The 22,165-nt window shown below is 46.6% G+C and overlaps 1 protein-coding gene across 1 annotated transcript in view; it reads right to left on the bottom strand.

Moving 5' to 3' along the window:
- Positions 1-2,786: 2,786 nt before the first annotated feature.
- The window catches only part of LOC131921775 (palmitoyltransferase ZDHHC11-like), a 29,009-nt gene continuing 9,630 nt past the window's right edge, over positions 2,787-22,165 (bottom strand). The window contains exons 3-10 of the mRNA XM_059276532.1: positions 20,895-21,073; positions 20,049-20,150; positions 17,796-17,920; positions 15,805-15,960; positions 9,115-9,227; positions 6,570-6,610; positions 3,627-3,719; positions 2,787-3,141 (exon numbers count right to left, since the gene is read on the bottom strand). Of these exons, the coding sequence (XP_059132515.1) occupies positions 3,629-3,719; positions 6,570-6,610; positions 9,115-9,227; positions 15,805-15,960; positions 17,796-17,920; positions 20,049-20,150; positions 20,895-21,073 (807 nt within the window). The 3' untranslated portion in view covers positions 2,787-3,141; positions 3,627-3,628. The remainder of the gene's footprint in view (positions 3,142-3,626; positions 3,720-6,569; positions 6,611-9,114; positions 9,228-15,804; positions 15,961-17,795; positions 17,921-20,048; positions 20,151-20,894; positions 21,074-22,165) is intronic.

Genomic DNA, 22,165 nt, shown 5'->3' on the forward strand with positions numbered 1-22,165 from the left:
ACTTAGGGCACTTTTAATGACCACATTACAGAGTCGTTGTATCAGATGGAAACAGAATGAGTTGGCGTATTTTTCTTCCTTTTCCACTTCCTGAAAGAGGTTACATAAAGTATTATTACTTAAAATTTTGTTTTGTTTAATTCACAAATCATTAAGCCAGAATTTTCACTGGGTGAAAAATTCAAATCAGCAATTTGGTTCCCTAATATAGACAACAAAATTTTCTATATCTTATTGAACCCACAATAATAATTTGTGTTCATTGCCTGAGAAAAGCAACTTGTGCCAGTTAGAAAGGACACAGTTAACTTGGAAAAATTTAGAACTAGATAGAGATTTATGAGGCTGGATCCATTAACATCACTGTGCCTACCTTAGCATATTGCTGTCAGGTATTGGGCATTCACGTTTTTAAATGCAGATGAAAATTTGTCCCACAGCAGGTGGAGTGAAAACTGTGAGCTCTTGGGTCTTTTTCCAGGTTGATAGGTATCATCATCTAGCCCTAACCACCACAATGGCAGCAACGAGAACTTATAATTTATCAGAATTATACCTGATAACAGATAAGCAAGAGGCAGATAATGGCTACACAGGCAATGTACATCTCAGATGAGGCTGAGTTTCAATCTGCTCCTCCTCCAACCCGCATGAGTTGTCTGCTGCAGGACACGCAGAGGAATATCTGTGCTAGCTTATCTGGATGCAAGTGTTAACTCAGTGACCTACAGCCAACTTCATACATTCTGTCCCTTGCTTCCTCAAAATTTCTCTGTGAGACTCTAGGGAAACTGGGGATGGACTCCGATAAGCTCTTCAAAGGCAGTGCTGTCAGCACTGGCCTTATTACTGCCTCAGGTATACCTGTGCCTGGAGAAGAGCACTACACTGATCTTCCCAGAGTCTAGTTCTGGCTGAGGCTCCATTAGTGGAAGGTATGGGGTCCCCACAATGGATGGACCCAAGAGCAACTGGTGACTGGGAGAGATCGTGTCAGACTCCAGCGGGCTAGGGGTATGTATGTATTAGGATTTGGTCAGTCACATCCAATCCCACTTTGGACTATCTTTGCTCTGGGTTCAAGAAGAATTGCTGCAGAGTAAACTTACCAGGCCAGGTGTATCCTTCCTAGGTGGATTTCATCTCTCCCAGTAGCCCGAGAGACTCCCAGCAAAGCCATCCCATTGAAGCAATAAGTTTATTGTGCTGAGGGACACAGACCTACTTGTACTGGTACATATCAGCAATCGGTTGCCACACTCAGCAGCAGTGGTTGGAACTGTGGCCTTAAGTGACAGTTTCATTGGTGCCCCAACTAGATGAGAAGGGGGATACTTGTAGACATCAGCTCTGCAATGTTGTTCAGGTACAGTTCATAGTTAGGAACTCATCACACATTGTTGTAACCTTTTGTCCCCTTTGTAAATGCCCTTCCCTGTGACCCCAGAAGACCCCATAAAAACACTGTGCTGTACCCTGCACCATGTACCATGAAGCTGTTTTCACATCCATGAAAACTCATACACAACTCAGATCCATGATGGGGCACGCCGGAAGCCCCATTTTGCAGGTGGGATTCCCCATTAACAGCATTGATGATCTTCAGTGTCCTTTCTAGCATGCCTGGAGCCTATGAGGATTTGTGGATTTAGATGTGAGCTGCTGCTTTTTGATGTCATACCAGGCATCACAGTGGGTTAAAGTTAGAGTTCCTGAGTAACTCATCACTAAAACCAGACACTCCTGAGATGGAGCACTTGAGATAACACCAGGACAGGTACCAACCAGGGACAGGGGGTCTCATAATCATGAAAGCAGTAAGGAAGCTCCAGAGCTACCTGCTATGATGTGGCATAACCCAGCATCACTTTAGTGGCTGAGTCTGGGGTAGGTCAGCCAGGCCACAACAGAATTTCTACCATGTGTCAAGAAAAGTCCATAAAAGAATCCCTGAGGACTCTGCTGCAGCCTCAGGGTCACTCCAGGCAGCTGAGGAGCCCTCTGCAAATTAGGAAGCATTTTTTCAGAAGCCATTAGTGACTGAAGCAAAGTGAATTCCTTCTCACAAAATGAAGCTCCAGAAACCTTCAAATTTTTCAAAATTCATACCTCTTCAGCCACCACCACCAGGAACCCACTAGCAGCTGCCCCCAGAGGAAGGGATACAAGTGTAGATGGGTCTGACCCAGTCAGCTCTCTTGGACTGTTCCACAGGAAAGGACAGAGACTTTGTAAACACACACACTATACACCGTACAGACACACATGCACATACACATCACACACCACACAGACATACCACATTCATCAAACACCACAGACACACCACACAGCACACAGATACATTTACCATATACATCACACACCACAGAGAAACACCACACACATCACATGTTAGATATCATGCACCACACAGACACATACAGATGTATCATAGACATATCACACACCTCACAGATGCATTATACAACACATAGACACAAACAGCATACACATCATAATACACATCACATATAACACTCCACAGGACACATCATAGACATATCACACACTACATAGATGCACCACATACCACATAGACATCACACAGCAGACATCACTTATCAGACTCCAGACATACCACACAGACACATCACAGACACCTCAAATACCACACACACAACTCTCCATATACCATACAGATACAGCGATAGTATAGGTATCACACACCACATATCACACAAATTAACCACACATACATTATGTACTATAGACCACATTATACACAACATAACACACATAACACATGAACTTTTGCCATGTTTATTTTTACCAATTCATATTTCAACATTTTATTTTGTGAAAATTTTCAAACATCTAGAAAATTTGAAAGTGAAAATTCATATGTACTTAACACCTAGCTTCTATCATTGCTAACATTCTTCTATATAGATGATTCTTGAATGACAATGGGGTTTGCATTCTGAGGAACTCATCATAAATTGAAGACATCTTAAGTCCAAAATACACATAATACATATACTCTACTGAATAGCACGGCTCAGCAGCATCATGTACCACAGAGTAGAGGTGTCTCCTCATGATCTTGGGCTGATGGCCTGATACTGCTATCCTGAGAGAGGCTCATACTTGTCACTAGCCCTGGAAAAGATCAAAATACCAAATTAGAAGCACGGTTTCTCATATTAATTTTGTACCATATCAAAATCAAAAACTTGTAAGTTGTGCCGTTACATCAGGAAACATCACTGGCCACTTAACCATCTGTTTTAATCACTTAACTGCAAATCTTATTTCCGGGTGTATGTTACAATTGTAGCCTCCGGTGTGCCTCACTAACATGTACAAATGTTGCTTCAGTTTTAGTGGTTTGACTTTTTTACTTCATTTTCTACCCCCACTTCCTCTTGTCCCCCAGACACCTTATGGTTGAGAATTTCTGTCGCTCCATTGTCCTTCTGTTTCTCACTTTTTTTTAGCCTCTGAGTACCATCCCACAACTGTAAAACTTATTATCAGTCAAACAGGAGTCCAGTGCATTGCTCTCTCCTCAGGTTGGGGGGACTGTGGACCTACAGGTGACTTAGGCCTGTGTCCTGAAGCCCCAGTCAGCACGCTATAGTCACCTTTACTGTGGAGTTGTTTTTGGAGCTGGAGCCTTAAAACACATACTTGACTGCTGCGAAAGAGTAGACAGCAGGAACTTCTGGGGCTCCACTCTGAAGAGGAAAGACAGACACATCAGCTTGGGGGAGACCCCATAATTGAGGCCGAAGAATCTCATACCAGCATCTTGGGGCTGTAGTCATGTGTACTACACAGTGGGAATCCATGATTGGATTCTAGTGTGATGGGCCCTGACTTCTAGCCAGTGGTATACATAGAAAGGTACATCCTCATACTGTGTGGGCCCTGTGTCAGACCTCTATTTTGCCAAGTCTAATCTTCAGTCTTTGCAAATGGATAAAAGGTCACTCTGTGCACCCTCAGCATCTCCAACTCATGGGAGTTTCTTGCAGCAGATCCAGCAAGCTAACATAGAAGGCTGATCTGGAGTATCCAGGGAGCTCTAGTGTAACCACCTTAAAGCATAGGAAGGCAGAAGAACTCAGAGACTCAACATAGGAGAATGATGGCACTAGCCATGCTGCCAACAGTGTGGAGGGTGAAAGCAGGAAAAGACAGGAAAAGTCAATTCCAGAAGCTTCCTGAATGTACTTAGCCAGACTCTTCCTCAATCCCTCTGGGTAATGCTGCCTGTGAGACACTGGAGAACCCAGCTGTGTGTAGAGACAATGAGTTTGTGCTAATGTTTTCTGCAGATAAGACTAAGACAATAACCATGCTCTCGGGCAGGAGACTTGGGTGAGGGAATAAGTTTTATTTATAAAATTTTGTAATTTCCAAAATTGTCTATAATGTGCATCTACTTGGTAATCAGAAACAAAATGAAGTGGTTTTGAGTGGAGCTATAGTCATGGCCACAGTTAGGTTTTGCCAGCCTTCCAGGAAGAGGAGAGGAGAGGAAGGGAGAGGAGGGGAGGGGAGGGGAGGGGAGGGGAGGGGAGGGGAGGGGAGAGGAGAGGAGGAGAGGAGAGGAGAGGAGAGGAGAGGAGAGGAGGAGAGGAGAGGAAGAGGAGAGGAGAGGAGAGGAGGGAGGGAGGGAGAGAGGAGAGAGAAGAGAGAGAGAGAGAGAGAGAGAGAGAGAGAGAGAGAGAGAGAGAGAGAGAGAGAGAGAGAGAGAGGACACTCTGGAAGTCTGCTTAAAAGACTAGGCAGCATTTCAAACCAACATTCCCAATGATTTGGCTACACAATAGTATTGCCGATCAAGTTTCTAAGAAAGGCAATTTAGACCAAAAAATTAGTTCTTTAAAAGAAAATGATTTTGTTTTTTCAGAATAAGCTGTTCTCACTGACCAATAGACGGAAAAAAACTAAAGCGACTCTCAGTATTTGCATGAATGAAGTGTGAAACTTCAGTTATGTCCTGGGGCCCTGGAGTACCTCTGACCCTGAACTGTAGGGAGGAATGGGCTGACTAATGGGAAGCTTCTGTAAGACAGAAACTTTCTGGGCACAGAGGGTGGGAAGGGGCCACAGGGCCAGCCTGTTCCTCTTCACTCTTCCTCTCTGGACAAACACCAGCTTTTCCTCAAGAAAAGGGAGTGTCTAATGCTGATTCTCAGAGAATCATGGAGATGTATCCTTTCTCCAACAGACATGAGTGGAGATTCTCTCTTCCATCCCCTATTTTGTCCCTACCTCTGGCCTGCCACTTCTTGCTACCTTTCATGGAAAGGCCATGGCTTTCCCCTCAGAAGAATAGTGTCCTGTGCTCATGACAGAGTCCCCTGAGGCTTGGACAGCAGAGAAGAAGCTACAGAAGCCACGATGCAGATCAGGGCCACCCTGTGCAGGGCACTAACCTGTGAACACCCAGAGTAGCTGCTCCTAGCCTGCTCAGAAGACATGGTCACCTGCAGTGTCCTGGCTGGGGGACCTTGACCGAGGGCTGGATGGGGGTTTGCATATGTGTGTCTGTCTGAGGAGGCTCAAGTGAATGTCTACTTGTTTTCCTTTAGTTTGTGTTAGTAGACCCTAGAGATGGGAGAGTAAAAATACAACATTCACAAGTCTGAAAAATACTTTGTGTGGTAACTCCTCAAAACGCACATGCATTTGGGCTTATGGTGTGAGGAGCAAAGAACAACAGAAAACCAAGGTGGAACATTCAGTTAGTGTGTATAACCATGTCTCTGTTACAATGAGAACAGAGAACACTATAAAATGTGTGTCTCCCCTCTGTGTTAGGGCCAATTTCTGTCTCACGTTTCTGGTGGCATGTGCCTTGCTTTCAGGCAGAGCTGTCACTAGGGAGCATTCTTACTCAGTGTCTCCTTGGCTCAAGATGGAATTGAACAACAAGCTCTGACCCTCAGGATCTTATAATCTAAGCCAAACACGGTCAGAGACTGATAGGTACCCATCTGCCCGGGTGGCTGTACGTGGATGTATTATACAAACAAATAGAGCTGGGGAAACAGCTGAGTGGGAAAGCTCTTGCCCTGCAAACGCGAGGGTCTGAATTCATCCCCAGCACTCGTGGGAAAAGCTGAGTGTGGAAGCACATGCCTGCCATCTCAGCACTGGGGTTCACCGGCCTGCCAACCTAAGTCAGAAAGCTGATGGGGTGGGGCTGGGGAAACAGAGAGACAAAGATAGAAACAGAGATACTGGGTCTCAAAAAATAAGACAGAAGGCAACCAAGGAAGACATCCATCTTTGGCCTCTATATACATGTGCACACACATACACATAAACACGCATGCACACAAAGAAGCATCCTTATTTTATGCATTAGTACAGCTGTGAAGGACATATCTCAGTTTGCACAACTACATAAACAGCTATGGATGTCAGCAAGCTAAGTGAAGCAACCGTATTTTATACTATGTCATTCCATCATTTTAAACATCACACCACAAATGAACTATTTTCTAAAGCCCTTCGAGCTAAGAGGCAATAGCTGTTTTCAGATAAAATACCTCCAGGAAGCTGCCACTCACCTTGGTGAGGCCTGAGACCAGCTCAAGTTGTTACTCTTTTCCTACAGAGCAAACGAAAATGCAGAAGTGAGACAAGAAGCTACTTACGGTGGGCTTCCTGCCTGCTGCTCACAACTAGAGTCTGTCTTCAACTCTGAGAGACAGCACCTAGGGAGGTCGTCATGGGAACAGTTCCCTCCTCAGACAGCACTCTTCCTCAGAACCATTTTTATGTGCACATGCCTTCCTTTCCCCATGGCTGGGTGGGAGAGGCCCGACAGCTGGCCGGGTGGCAGTATTTATGCAGCTTTCTGAGGACCACTTGCTGTTTTCACCACCGGTGAGTTTGTAATCCCATTTCTGCTCCTTGGGATGAGCTGTCTGGTCCCTCAGCTTGTCACTGACATTGGTACTGTTGGGCCTTTTGGAGGAAGTTAACTGTTGGGTGTGTGGGTATCTTATGGTCTTACCAGATGATGTCTACCATTTTCCATAGGCTTCCTTGCCATCCATGTTCTCCTCAGCAAAGGATTTGATCAGATTTAGGGCCATTTCATTAGAAAGCTCTTAGTATTTTTTGGTACAAGTGTGTGGTTTAGAAACACCTTGGCAATGGCTTCCATTTCATTTTCTTAATGACAATCTTTGAAAATAAAATTTTGTATTTTATACATTTCATTGTATCATTTATCTAGACATTGATTTTACTGTTGTATTGGTGGAAATTGCTGAGTTCAAGGTCACAAAGATTTTGTTTTCTCTATAAATGTTATAATTTAGGTCTCAAACTTAGACTTGTGGTTGGCTTTGGATATTCTGCAGGAATAAAGAAAGACTCAAAATGGCCCTCAGTCTTGGGTATATTCAGCTCAGGGCCAGGCAGGGAAGCCAGCACGTCTCCCCAGTTAACCTTGCTATCTTTGTTCAACACAAGCTGATCAGAAACGAAAGGTGTAAGTCTGGGCCTTTATTCCAGCCATCTGGTACATGGCTGTTGTAAAGCTGTTAAGCTATGAGTTTACACATTTTTAAGGATTATGCTGCCCATAAACAGTTTCCTGTTTTTCACGGTATGCCTTAAGCGATCATTGTGCTGGCTTTACTATGATGTCAAAGGTGGTGAGAGTGTATGTCCTTGCCTGTTCCCAGCTAGCGGGGCAAGGGTCACTTTTCCACCATGAAAATGACAGGCTAGTGTGCTCTTCATAGTTTTCATTTTATTCTTGGGCTGTGGGTATTTTCTTTTAACTGGAAATAGGGTTTTAACAGAGTCCTCATTTATTTTCTTTATGGGTTGATATGATTAAAAGGTTCTTGACCCTTATCCCATTAGTATTTTATTACAATAATTGATTCACAGATGTTAAACAAATGCATTTCTAGAATACACACATTTACTCTCGGTGTACAATCAATCCTTTGTGTGCATTTACAACGTGTTAGTTTGATGATGCTTTATGTGGTTTTGCCTGTATTTACTGAATATCTTTGCCTCACTACAGTCTTCTCTTGCGCTGATACTTTCTGGCTTCAGTATCCAGTTAATCCTGGTGTCACTCAATGGGTTACTCCCTCCTCTGTGATCTGAGTTCGTGTGCTTTCTTCTTCCTCCTCCTCCTCTTGTTTTGTTTTCATTGAGAATCTCATACAATACACTTTGATCAAACTCTTTCCTCTCCCCCAACTCCTCCCAGATTCCCCTCAACTTCATGTTCTTTCTCTTTCTTAAAAACAAAATAAAAGAAGACACACACAAATAAAAACAAAACAAAACAAAAAACAAAAAAGAAATGGAGTCTGATTTGTATTGGCTAACTACTCCTGAGAATGAAGCCTGACCTGGAATGTGGTCACACAAAATACACTCACACACCACACAGTCACACCACATACACCACACACCAGACACCACATAGACACATCACACAAACATACTAATGCCTCACACACAATACACCATATAGACACACCACACAAATATACCAACACCTCACATACCATACACTCCACACATCACACAGGCATACCACATACCATACACATCACATACCACACAAACACAACTCATAGACACAGACATACCACATACTACACAGATGCATCAGATACCATATACAACAAATAGACATACCACATAATGCACCATATGTCACATAAACACACTACACACAACACAAAAACGTCCCACACCACAAAGACATATCACACACCATACACATGCACCACATATTACACACATAACATATATACATTATATGCCATACATAGACACACATATCATACATTGACACAACCAAACTACACTTACACCATGCACTACATACATTACATACCACATGGAAACACATACCATACATGAGCACATATGCACATACACATTATGTACTATGCAGACATACACTCTAAGTACTGTATCTACAAACACTCTACAGACCACACAGTTCCAATGAGTCTTAGGACAGCATCAACAGTGAAACTCAGTGCAAAGCTGGGAGGTCCCTGTATAGGGTGCATCCACACACTGGCTCAGCCCTCCCACGAGCATGACACAGAAGGACCAGCACACCTGGGAAAGGTTCCCCTTTTTCCGCAGAGGTGGCTCTTTCTTCTCTGCTGAACGTGAATTCCTCTGGAATCGGGTCTGCACCATGTAGTCAAATGTGCTCAGGTTCTTGGCAACTGCAAAGGGAAGGGCAGAAAAGGACAAGGTCATGCAGCAGCCATGCACAATGTCACGATGTAGCACGAATCTTAACAGGTCTTATTAATAAAATCAAACCTGAGGCCAGTTATTGGGGTGAACGCTGGAAGATCAGAGAAGCAGAACAAGCCACAGCTACCTTACCTAGACAGTTCCTCAGCTGGTCTTGTTTCCTCAGACTGGAAGCCTCTGAGTCCTCATCCAGAATGAATCTCAGCTGAACTGCTGCTCAAAAGCCTGAAAGCTTAACCAGCCAAATGCTGCTAGTTTCTGATATCCACGCCTTATACATCTTTCTGTTTTCTGCCATCACTCCCTGGGATTAAAGTCTCACTTTCTGTGATTAAGGGCATGAGTCCCCATGCTTGGCTGTATCCTTGTGGCCTTGAACTCACAGAGATCCAGAGGGATTTCTGCCTCTGGAATGCTAGGATTAAAGGCGTGTGCTACCACTGCCTAACCTCTATGTTTAGTATTGTGGCTGTCCTGTTCTCTGACCCCAGATAAGTTTATTAGCATGCACAATATTTCGGGGAACACAATGCCACCACATTTCCCCTTTTTTTGTCTAAAATTAAAAAAAGCTTATAACTAATATAAGAAAAATTATATCCAATAAGTATATACAATATACACAGTCAAGATTACATTAACGATGTCTAGTCCATTAACATTTGACAGATTCAGGCAAAAAAAAACTCCATTAATATATAACAATGTCCAGTCCAGTAACATTTGATAAACTCAGACAAAAAAATTTCATTACTTATCCTATTTAAAACAAGTAGTTCCTTTTTAAAAGTATTTTTTCGATTCAGTAATCTACCTTTTGTCATTTTTATATGACAATCCAATATATGGCAATCCAATCCAATGTAAAGTATTTAAAAATAGTAATTGTTGCCAGGGAGTGACTGCCCTGCCTTGCATGTCCCGAGACCAGGAGGACCAGGTATTTCAGACCAGACAAGCTACGCTCTGCACATTTTATGAGTGACAGGATTTAACTGTTTACTGTTGCCCAAAGCAAAGCCTCTAATTAAGCTCAGAGGTGGGTGTCCCAGAGGAACTGGATTGTGGCACCTCTCATGGGTCCCCTGCTTTCTGCATCATGACAGATGACTCCAGAACCTCCTGGGATGGCGCCCAAAGGCCAGGCTCAGGGGAGACTACTCTGTATAAGGGTTCTAGAAACCTTCATCTTCAGAGCAGTAGCTGCCTAGAAGCAACAGAAGTCCTCCTGGTAGGAGTACTGAATCCCTGAGCTGACCTTGCCGGCTGCCTACCACCCTATGCCTGCTTCCCCCCCACCCCATGCAGCCACCTCACCCTAGATGCTCTGCCTCAGAGAACACAGGGCTACTAACAAATGTGAGGCATGGCAAGCAACCCCAGCTCAGGTTGAGACTTTGGCAACCACACTTAGCAGAAGCAATTTGGGTTATTGTAAGAAGACCAGATGTGTTTTTGAGAAAAGAGCTCTAAGTGCCTATTTCAGCTCTGTGCTTCTAGGGAGGGGTCTGACTTTTCAAAATCAACACACGGGAGCAGGTGGTTTACAAGTATTTCTGAGGAGCTACAGGACCACCCAATGGCCCTATCTGTAGCTCAAGAAGCAGATGGGATGGGCTGCCCCAATCCAGAGCTCTTACAGAACTTGGCTTTGTGTTGTTGGAGTGATGAATCTCCCTAGGCCCACCCAGCTGTGATCCAGTCTCATCAGCTTCTAGCACCCATGTCAGAGTAAGCCTGTGGGCCTGCACTTGCTAACATTCTAATTAAAACCTCCCTTCTTTCCAAGAGTTATGGAAATGCCATTCAAGCCAACTGATGAGCACATCCAAAACTGAGTAATGTCTCTGTGTGTCCTTTAGGGTGACAAGGTACCAACCAACAGCCAATTCTGGCAGTATATGGATCCTGCCCTTTCTATACTGGGTTCAACACATTATTCCTCCCCCAGCATGACCACACACACCCTCATCCCTCTATTGCAGGTACTTTATCCTCCCACACTTGCTGGGCATTGGGCCCTTGAACCTCCAGCCCATATTCAAAGTGGTGCCTCATAGAGGGCAATCCACATGGATGCTCGTACCTTGAGATCCAGTCCTTGAGTGCGGGCTAGATCTACAGACTGAGCTATCAGTGAGCCCTGTCCATGGCCAGGGTACTCTTCGGTCCTGCTCCTTACGTGAAGCCAGTCACTGTTGTGAGACACTTTGCAGTCCACCCAGGAAGGATCAGAGCAAGGTGGCAGATCAGTGACTTAGAGGAGCTACATCTGCCAGTCACCTTGCAGGGAGTTCAGAAGAAGAATCTTATGGTGGCACTGTGACCACTGAAGCCCAGTGTGGATGTCCTGAGTAGAGCACCCAGCTGAGCTGTGTTTACCCTGGCCCTACAGTGATGAGTGAGAGCTACAGTGTGGAGCAAGCCTGGAACTAGTTGATGTCTAAATGACCTGAACTCAACATGTTCAGTCTCACTTCAGTTCTTCCATCTTAGGCCGGGCGGTGGTGGCGCACGCCTTTAATCCCAGCACTCGGGAGGCAGAGCCAGGTGGATCTCTGTGAGTTCGAGGCCAGCCTGGGCTACCAAGTGAGTTCCAGGACAGGCGCAAAGCTACACAGAGAAACCCTGTCTCGAAAAAACCAAAAAAAAAAAACAAAACAAAACAAAACAAAACAAAACAAAAACAAGTTCTTCCATCTTAGAGGAACACTTTCCAGTCCCTTCATTGTTAACAGCCCTATCCTTAATATAACTCCAGCTCCAGCTGCCACCAGTTCCACCTTGTCCTGCTTTCAGCCCTCTGAGCCCATCTTAGTGTCATAAGTAACAGTGGTGGCAGCAGGTCTCAGTGGCTGGCTGCTCCTGACTTGTTCTCCGGGGCGTGGTGCAGCAGATGTGGTATTACACATGGCACACTTGGACACTTTTGAAGAGTAATTTTGGTACCAATTCTGTGCATGTCCCTGGCCCGCAGAGAATGCCCTGAACTGGAAATGCTCTCATGGCCATGGCAGGCCCCCTTTTAGCACCACTTTCTCTCAGAGGTTACAAAAGGAAGCATGCCATTCTTCAGGAAGTACAGCAATCTGGCTCTCTATGAATCACCTACCCATCATATAAGGAACAGTGCAGGCATACTGCAGCTCACCATGGGAAAAAAAGCCAGACCATATCAGCAGGTACAAGAACAGAAGTCTAGATCTGTGGCCACCCCACACACATTTCCAGCCAATTCACAGGCCTTTGGCTTCAGAGCAGCTGACCAATGGAATTACCTTGGCTATCACATATCTTGGTTACATTTCTGGAGAGGAGAGATGAAAGCAAGTCCTAGTCAGTGTTCTGGGAGGGAAAAGCAGATTGCTGAGGGCACTTGAGCATGAGGGCTGAGCAATATTCTCTTGGCCTCTGCCACCTTCCCCTTGCTGGTATAGCAGCATAACAACCCTTTCCTGAGAGGCCTGGTTGACCCTGAGTACTATGAACAAGTCATTTTCAGCATCAAGGATCTTGGGGCCAAAAGCTAGTAAGTGGCCAGTCTCGTACACCTTGAAGCTGGACGTGCTGTCAAGAAGTGGAGGAAGCCAGATATGGTGGCGCACACCTTTAACTCCAGCATTCTGGAGGCAGAGGCAGGCAGATCTCTGTGAGTTCTAGGCCAGCCTGGTCTACATAGTGAGTTCCAGGCCAGCCAAGGATGTCTCAAAAAAAGTGGAGGAATTCCAGGTTAGAAAAGTCACCTTGCAGTCTAAGTTGTCCTGGGAGTCAAGTCAGAGATGTCATATCAGAAGTTCCTGTCTGTGCCTTCCTCTCAAGCATATGTTGGCCCAGTGCCAGGGCCTTAAAGATCCAGTCATGGGTCTCTGCACCATGCCTTCCTCTCCATCTGTGGAGGAGTTTTCCCTGCATGGAGGCCTTGGTTTCTTCAGTTTTCAGCCTGAGGTCTACGTTCACAGAGCCAGGTAACGATATCATGGACAGTTACAGGGCATCACTGCGCACGTCTGCCTTTCTTGGGTCATGTGAGGCCTCCTCACTCTTTCTGGTCATGACAAAAGCTGCTATGGTGTATCTTTGTCTATGAAGCTTGTTTGAGAGGGCAGGCATGGTGGTAGAAGATGAGAGAACTGGGAGCCAAAATCCTGACTGGATCTTGAAACTGGCACTCCTCAGAAAGCATGTGGATCTGCGAGGCTTGGGTCTATGAGTATCAATGACACAACTCTTCTGACACCAGTGAAGTGTTGTGTGACATATCTAGACCCCCCCCATCCGTTGGCTTAATGAGATATGGCTTAATGAGTCATTAAGACTGGGGATGTGGCTGTCAGTATGTCCTCGGGCTGTTCTTCGGCCTAAATGAGCAACAGGGAATGCACCCAGACTGTCTGGCCTCCTGGGGGTTCTGGGGTGAAGGAGGAAGAGGTGCAGGTTTTAAGCTCTGAAGCTTCAGTTTTGGTAGCTTCATGTGTGGTCTAGACTGTGCAGTCCCAGAACCTAGTCTTAAAGAGTTGCTATATAAAAGTACAGACAGGGAGCCGGGCAGTGGTGGCGCACGCCTTTAATCCCAGCACTCGGGAGGCAGAGCCAGGTGGATCTCTGTGAGTTCGAGGCCAGCCTGGGCTACCAAGTGAGTTCCAGGAAAGGCGCAAAGCTACACAGAGAAACCCTGTCTCGAAAAACCAAAAAAAAAAAAAAAAAGTACAGACAGGGACAGCTGATAGCTCCTGGGTCCTTGCTGCTGAGCGTCTCATACATGGCAGAGGAGGGACAAAGCAGCTCATGGTGTCTGGCGTATTCCAGGGGACACAATCCCTCTTAGGGGCCTTCTGTGGGAAGAAGCCTGTTGTGTTCACTACTCTGGACTCAGCACATTCAGACCTCACTGCAAGTTCACTGCAGTCTGATGTCCACAAAGGATGTCTCAGGGAAGTTCTGCTCACACCATGTGCCTCAATGCCATTGTCCCCCTCACTACCAGAATGTGGGTGCCTTCAAACCTCATCCACAGATGCAGAATTGCCTCCCCCCCACATTGGTAGGCACCATTGCGCCTCACATGGTAGGCACAAAGTCCTTACTATGAAGTGGAGGAAAAGTGACTAACACCAAATTTGTGTTCCTGGGCAGGATGGGCCCCAGTAATCTTCAGGCCTATAGGTGTAGGTTCCATAGGAAGCACTGGACGTGACACCAGCTGCTGGACCTAGCTCTGAGAGAAGGGGACAACCAGATACAGAGGAAAATGAGTTCCACCTGAGGTCAGGTGCTAGGAAAGGTGGCATTACTGATAAATCTGAAAGCATTTAGACGTGAGAAAACATTCCAGATAAGCTTAGAAAGTAAATGTTTTGTTTTTTATAAATTCCTATTTATAAAAGCAATGGAAAGTTTTAAAGGTAACCCAAAAGATGCACCATTCTGAGGGTTTAAGTCACAGGGAATATGAGGTGCCCTCCCAGCCAGCCTTGTTACTGATAAAATAGCACATGGTGTTCTGTTGAAACATATAGGTTCAGTTGATGTAGGTTTGAGACTTGGTTCTACCCCACTCTACAGATACATCTAAACACAAGTAAATAGAAATGAACCAGGTTGTTCCTAACAAAAACCTTAAAGCATAAATTGCACCAACAAGATTTAGTTCAGGGGTTTTCACTATATTAGGAGGAGGAGGAGGAGAAAGGGAAAAGGGGGGAAAGGGAGGAGGAGGAGGAGAAAAGGAAAAGGGGGGAAAGGGAGGAGGAGGAGGAGGAGGAGGAGGAGAGTCTAAGTTTCAAGTTATTACAATGCTGACGTCAGGAACGTGTGCTAATAAACACACTCACAGATTAAGAAGCATGCTCTGTAGGTTCAGGATGCTGCTGCTGGTAAGAACCATTGGACATACGTGAGGTCTTTCCATGGGAGGAGGTCAGCACTCTGCCAGGCACTGTCCTCACAGCCACAGGCAGAGTCTGTACCGTCCTTGAGGTTTGGGTAAATCAACCTGTAAGAAACTAGTATTGCAGGAGTAGCCCTGCTGCCCTCTAGCCTGGCCTACCACTGCCAGAAACCAGAGAGGCTTCATGGCCAGTTCCCACAGAACAAACTATACGCCCCGGGGACGAGGTGGCTCTAACTCAACAGAAACACTTCCTTAGGCAGAGGATCTTAACAGTGCAACCAGGTGTCCGACACATATTTGTGGATATAGAGCCTCCTCTTTGGCTCTATTTGGATGAGGAAAACCAGTCCCTTGAGCTTAAGTTTCATTGTTATAATTTCTACTTGGTACTCTCCTAAATCCTCCTGGTCCTAATGGCCTGTTCTTGCATAATAGTCATATTCCTTTGTCTCTGTATATTTTAGTCTCTCCTGTGCTTTCTGCAGGCTTTTGAACATGAGCTCAGTTTCTTGCTGGACTTGCTGACCTTCTCTTAGTATCTCCTTCCTGTAGTCTGTCCTTTTTCTATGAGCTCACATCTGGCAAGGTTTCCCAAGGCACTGTCTGCCTCAAAACGAGTGAGCTAAAGCGGCAAGTCTAGAGTGGGTACATACTCAGGTAGACGTGGAAGAGGAGCAGGTGCCCAAGCAGCACAAAGCTGGCAATGGCTAGCAGCAGTACCACCGCCGCGATGAAAAGGACCAGGGGGATCTTCACAGGCACAGGCCACAGTGGGAGGAACAGCAGCCATGTGTTCTCAGAGCTGATCTCTATGAAGACAAAGAGACATGTCCATCTAGCACCTACCCACACTGCAGCACCTGCAGTCAGGTAAGCAGAGCAACAGAGGTTGCTAGGGCAAGTGAGGACAGCCAGCCAATGGATGCGCTGTTGCCCTGTATTTGCCCTGCTCTACTGTAGGTCCCATGGGCCCACTGGCCAGTCCCTCTCCTACCCTTCCCCAAAGCCTTGACCTTTTATTTCAGATCAATCACCTCACAGACATCAATGAAAACTGAGCCCTCTTGGTGCATTTCTTGAGCACTGTCCACCATGGCCCTCAAAATGAAGACCACAGGGATTTCCTAGGCTGTGTGACTGAACAGTAGAGGACTAGACTCCAAACCCAAGCATCTTGATCCATATCACATTCCAGAAAGGAGCTTAGCTCTTTCTAGAATGGACTCTTAGGTGTGCTATCTGAAAAGGGAATACTACATGCTGCCTTGTGGGCTGGGCCATGGGATGTCAACTCAAAATGTGATGGCGTAAACTCCAGCCCATGAGATTCTGAACTCAGGCCATGGACTCTGTAGGGTCCTGGAATGGCAAGCCAGGAAGTAACCTCCACCCACACTCAGAACCACAAGTCTGCTCCAAGGAGAAATGTGACCCACTTCCCTGCACCACATCTGATGCCATGGTCAATAGCCACAGCCAGGTCACCACCACTCTGAATATCCTCTTTCCTTCCTTGTCCTTTTCTTTGCTTGCTCAGCATGGCGAGTCTTTAGGAAAGGACACGTTACTAATAAAGAGGCCATAGTGGTGGCTTCCAGAGAGTGCTCAGGAGTACCAGGAAGTTGTAAATGGTCACAGGGGTTGCAGCAGCCTAGGTGATTCCACGTGGAACTCATAGAGCCCTTTCTTAAAAGAACATCCTGTCATGTTGGCTCCAGGGATGCCCTGAGATGAGCGGCACACAGGTCCTAACATAATGCCTGTGATGCTTAGAGCAGAGATGGGAGGCTTCCCCCTGGCCCATAGGATAACCAGCAAAGGAACATTCCACTTCAGTCACCTGGGTCAGTATCTTGGGATTGTTGTGAAAAATGGCCATAAGCTGGTGGCACTTACACAGTACAATAATTCTCTCATATCTATAAACCACAAGCCTAAAATCAGAGTATCCTCTCTCTGAGGCTCCAGGAGACAACCCTTCCATCCTCTTCCTGCTCTGAGTGCCACAGGCCCTCTCAGGCTCGTGGTCATATGACCCAGCCTCCGCCTCCTACCTCCATAAGTCCTTTGCAAGTCAGCATTTCCTCTTGTTTCTCCTGAGGACATTGGCATTGGATTTGGGCACATGAGGGGCCTAGGACAGGTTCCTCACCTCAGAATTCCTAATCATATTCACAAAGATCATTTTTCCAAATAATGTGCTACCTCAGGTCTGGGTCAGGACTCAGACACTTTGGAGGCCATGTTCAGCCCACCCCCTTTCTCTCTTATTTCAGACATTTGTGCCATGGACTTGTGCTTCTGGACCTATTTATTCATATAATCTCTGAGCTTCCCCTCAGAGTCTGTGGCTCAACGTAATAGCTCCACTTTCTGCTGTTCATCTCTACAAGTAGTTGTGTCCTACAAGATAAGCTCCTGCCTTCTCCACCCAGCACTGCTAAAGGGTCCGCTGTCTAGGTGCTCAAGACTGACTGAAAGGACAGAAGGGTCAGGGTATACCTCACTCTAATCTCTGGATGTTAGGTCTCAGAGGAGCTCAGGTCAACTGGAGAGTGAGGGAACATGGAGGGTGAGACTGGGAAGCCTAACCCTTGGCACATGGGGACCAGGTAGAAGCAGTCCCTAAGCATCAGAAGGGTACCTTTATACCGGGGGTCTGTGCGAAGCTCATTGGGGTTGACAAAGTACTGGATGAAGATGTACAACAAGATAACCATCACGCCAAGCAGGGCAACTACAGCTGAGGCCACAGAGCAGAAGAAGAACCTGCGTGAGAGGAGTGAGATCCTGCTCAGAGATGAGCGAGTGAGAGGTCAGGACAGACTAACACCTAGCCAAGCATATGAGGTCAACACACAGGTCTGGTGTGGGCAATCTCATGGAAGCACAGAACCCAAACTCTTCTATGGGTGCCTTCTCTACTCTTCCCTCTTGTGTTCTTTCTACTGTCTTTCACATACCCTAGGCAGATGCTGGCTCCTGATTGTATTAGTCGTGCTCCACATTCCCTATAGCCTTCTGCCTGAGCCCTCATATCCTTCCATCCTGCAGTCTGGACAAGAATATCATTCCCATCCGATGGGAAAATTTAATCCCCAAGATGGCAGACTATCACCTAGGCAGACAGAACCTCTTCCACCAAGCACGCTCTAATCATGGCCATTCAGGAATCACAGCCTTTCTTCTTTCTCCTCCTCCTCCTCCTTCTCCTCCTCCTCTTCCTTCTCTTCCTCCCTCCCCCCGACTCTTCTTCCTTCACTACCTTCCCATGCACTGGACTGACCTCCTGCAGCCTTTATTGCACCCCACTCTGAAAGACCCATTTGGCTTCCCGTTTATTAGGACTATGAGACATGGGACTCTCTTTCAGGGCTTCTGTTCAGCCCTGGTGCCAAATGCTATTGCAGGGCTAGAGAGATGATTCAGTGGTTAAGAGCACTGACTACTCTTCCAGAGGACTAAGGTTCAATTCCCAGCACCCACATGGTTCCTGTCTGTAACTCTAGCTCCAGGGGGATATGATGCCCTCTTTTGGCCTCCAAGGCCAAGAGGAGCCCAGACATACATTCAAGCAAAAAAAAAAATCCATATACATGGAATAGAAATAAATTTTAAAATGTTTTTAATGCCATTGTCCCCTCTCATGCTTTCTTGGACCCTGGAGAATGAGGGGACAGGAAGTGAAGATGTTAAGGCTCAAGGGCTATCTAGTGAGAATGGGTGGTACCTATCACCCTCTGCTCTTCCCCAACCCCAATTTCACCACACAGAGGCTATCTCTCAACACCATGCACATTAAGTGTGCCTTTTTTCTGTCCTCTCCCCTGACTCATGGGCAGGCCACACCCTTACCTATTCCAATTTGCCTTCCCAGAAATGCTTGGTTAGTTGAAGAACCTCCTGATTCTCTGTAAGTCAGTGTGAGACACTCAAAGGAACTGTGGTCAAGGGTCTCCTGGCTAACCCAGTCACTGCCAGAACCATGGTGACACACCACTAACAGACCACATTGGAATGCCTAGTAACAGTGGCTGCATTTTTTTTCAAGCTCAAAAGCTCAATCAGGAAGGAGCAAAACCTAAATAAATCTGTGGCCCCAGGCACTTCACTGGATGGATGGCAGAGGCCCCACAGCCCAGTGTATTGTCAGGGCAGAGCAAGGCATGGAGTTGGGGGTAAGGAGCTACTATACCCTGTTCATCTTCAGGACTCCCAAGGTTGATGGAAAGCCTAGGCCAGTGGTTCTCAACCTGTGGGTAGAGACCCCCTTTGGCAAACCTTTATCTCAAAAAATATTTACATTATGTTTCATAACAGTAACAAAATCACAGTTATGAAGTAGCAATGAAAATAATTTTATGGTTGGGGGTCAGCACACATGAAGAACTGCATTAGGGAGTTGCAGCAGTAGGAAGTTTGAGCACTACTGTCCTACACCCTGACCTGGTGTCCAATAGCTCTTTAGATTCTGCACTCATGACCAAGGCAATGCTTGAGGGTGGCCTAGATGTTCATTCCTGTGCTCAAGAGTCTAGCCACTGTTCTTGGGTTGGTGGTCATGGCATTGAGAAGGTAGATAGGCCTGAAGCAGAAAGTTTAGAAGGCTCAGCCAGGCTCTGACCAACTGTCAATAATGAGCTCTCTAATGATGGACTTTGTGAGTGTGAGCTTGCTCCACATGTTCAGGAATAACCAACACATCAGAACCAGTAGCACATGGGCACTGAGCTCTGCGATAGCTGGAAACAGAGACATGGCCCAAAGGTCACCCTTTTCCTGTGCTGTTCCCAGCCTTGACGGCCCCCTCCACTCTGTCACCTGCCATCTATTCCTATGAATCCCAGGCCACAGATCCCTCCCTCAGGTCACGGCCTTGACCCTGAGAGTGCCTCACCCGTAGTTTCTGCTGCCCACACAGTTGTTCAGCCATTTGCAGTGGTGGTCAAAGCCAGAGACACATTTGTTGCAGGAGCTGCAATGTTTGGCTTTCTTGCTCCTGGGAGAGAAATTGGGAGAAACAGCCTGCTGGCCCCAAATGCACCAAGGGAACTGAATGTCTACCATGAAATGGAGGGTGGGGCCTCCATCTGAAGGCAATAGGGCACTGGAAGTCTGTAGGAAAGACAAGGGCCATCTTGGGAGAGAGATGAGCCTGAGCCCATGGGCATTGTTTTTGTAAAGCAGACTGTAGACTTCCCTGTAGGTAGGCTTGTTTGCTAGATGGGAGCCTAAAAACCTAGGAGTTAAAGGCTGGTATCTCACCCAGTACCTACAGTGCCTTCCTGTAGCCAAGTCAGTGTGTTGCCCTCCTCAGGTCCTGATATCCACCAGGTATCAGCTGAAATTGCCCTCCCTCCTTCCCAGTTGGGGATGTGAAGTTTATCAGAAAAAACACATGGAAGTGGCACACTTGTCCACCAACCACTACTACAAAGAAGGGCCTGTGTGTACAAGAGGACCTGAGAATGGCACACTGGGTCTCCCATGCAGTCTTCATCCCCAGGGAGAGGGGTTTGGGAACCAGAAGGCAGAACTGTCAGTCTATAGGGTAGAGCAGTGTACTGTGGCCTCCTGGAAGGCTGTGAACACATGACTGAGCCCTCCATGGAGTGCCACAAAGGGCCAGTGCCCAATAACAGCAGGATCAGCTGGCCGACTGTGGGGCTGTGGGTCAACAGTACTCTATACCCAGACTCCTAAAAGCAACCCTGCTCCACTGCTCAGCAGATACCCCACTCACACAGTAACCTCACACAGGTGGCAGTACTGGTTCTGGATCACATGTGCATGTTTGGACCGGTCGAAAGTCGGCACAGGCTCCGAGTAGTCCTTTTTGAGTCGGACACTGGTGTCAGCTGGATCGATGGTAGTTGCAATCAAGTGCACGATGAGGTGGAACAGGGACAACACACCCATCACCTGGGCTGTCAAGGAACACACAGCCCTGGGCCTGGCTGACATGATGTAAGGTGTCTCCTGGGGGACAGACAGTGTCAGGGACTAAGGAAGGACCCTGGAACTCCTAGTCATTGCTGTCTGCAGCACCCAAGAGCAGATCCCATAGGGACAGTCACTTCAGGAACCTAGCCAAGCCAGCCAACTGCTGGCCACAGTGTGCACAAGCCTTGAAATGCCTTATGTGACCAGGTACAAGGAAGCGCTATGGAAAATGGCAGTTTATACCTTGGAATGATAGCTTCAGAGGCCTAAAATGTTTTACCTGCTGGTGGATGTTTCATAGGTGGGAAAGGGCTAGGCTATAAGTGAGACCAGTCTATGCCAGCCAATGCAGGATATGTGAATCACATTGGCAGTAGAGTTACTGTGAGCCACAAAACAGGAGAACGCTATGTTCACCAGAAATATGAAGGCTAGTCAGCAGTTGGAGGGTAACTCCCAACCTCAACCTGAGTTAGAACTTCTGGGGACACCAGACTCTCAGGCACCTTTGGGTTTTGTCCATCTAAGCCTACATGGCCATGAGAAGAAGGTTTTTGTCCCCTCCATTCTTCCTCCTGTCCCTAGGATAATATATAAAAGGAGATACTGATCATAGGGCTCTCCTCTCTTGCCTTGCCTTCTGGGCCTGGTGTGACAGCATTTACAGCATCTCTAGAGGGAGCCAACAGGGTCCTATGCATCACAGCTTAAGCTTATGCAGTGGTCAGGCTACCTTGTGTCCAGGCAAGACAAAGGCCATAGGCATAGGCATGGACATAGACATAGACATAAGGCCGTAGGCATAGGGAAGCCCTAATGAGGGTTCCAAAAAAAGAAATCAATGATGTAGGACAAGCCTGTAAGAGGCCCAGATACTGACACATACCCTGGTGCAGATCCTGTCTTGCTCACCTCATCTTCCAGCATGAGCTGGCTATTGCCCTGAATTCTGGGCATGGGCACAGGACTGAGAAGCAGGTTTAGAGCACAGAGAAGTGACTGTGAGGAAGAGAGACAGCTATATTCCAGGATGACCAGAGTAGGAGCTGGTGCGGAGCTGTGTGAGTGTGT

This window comes from Peromyscus eremicus, chromosome 11 (assembly GCF_949786415.1).
Source record: "Peromyscus eremicus chromosome 11, PerEre_H2_v1, whole genome shotgun sequence".
NCBI lineage: Eukaryota > Metazoa > Chordata > Mammalia > Rodentia > Cricetidae > Peromyscus > Peromyscus eremicus.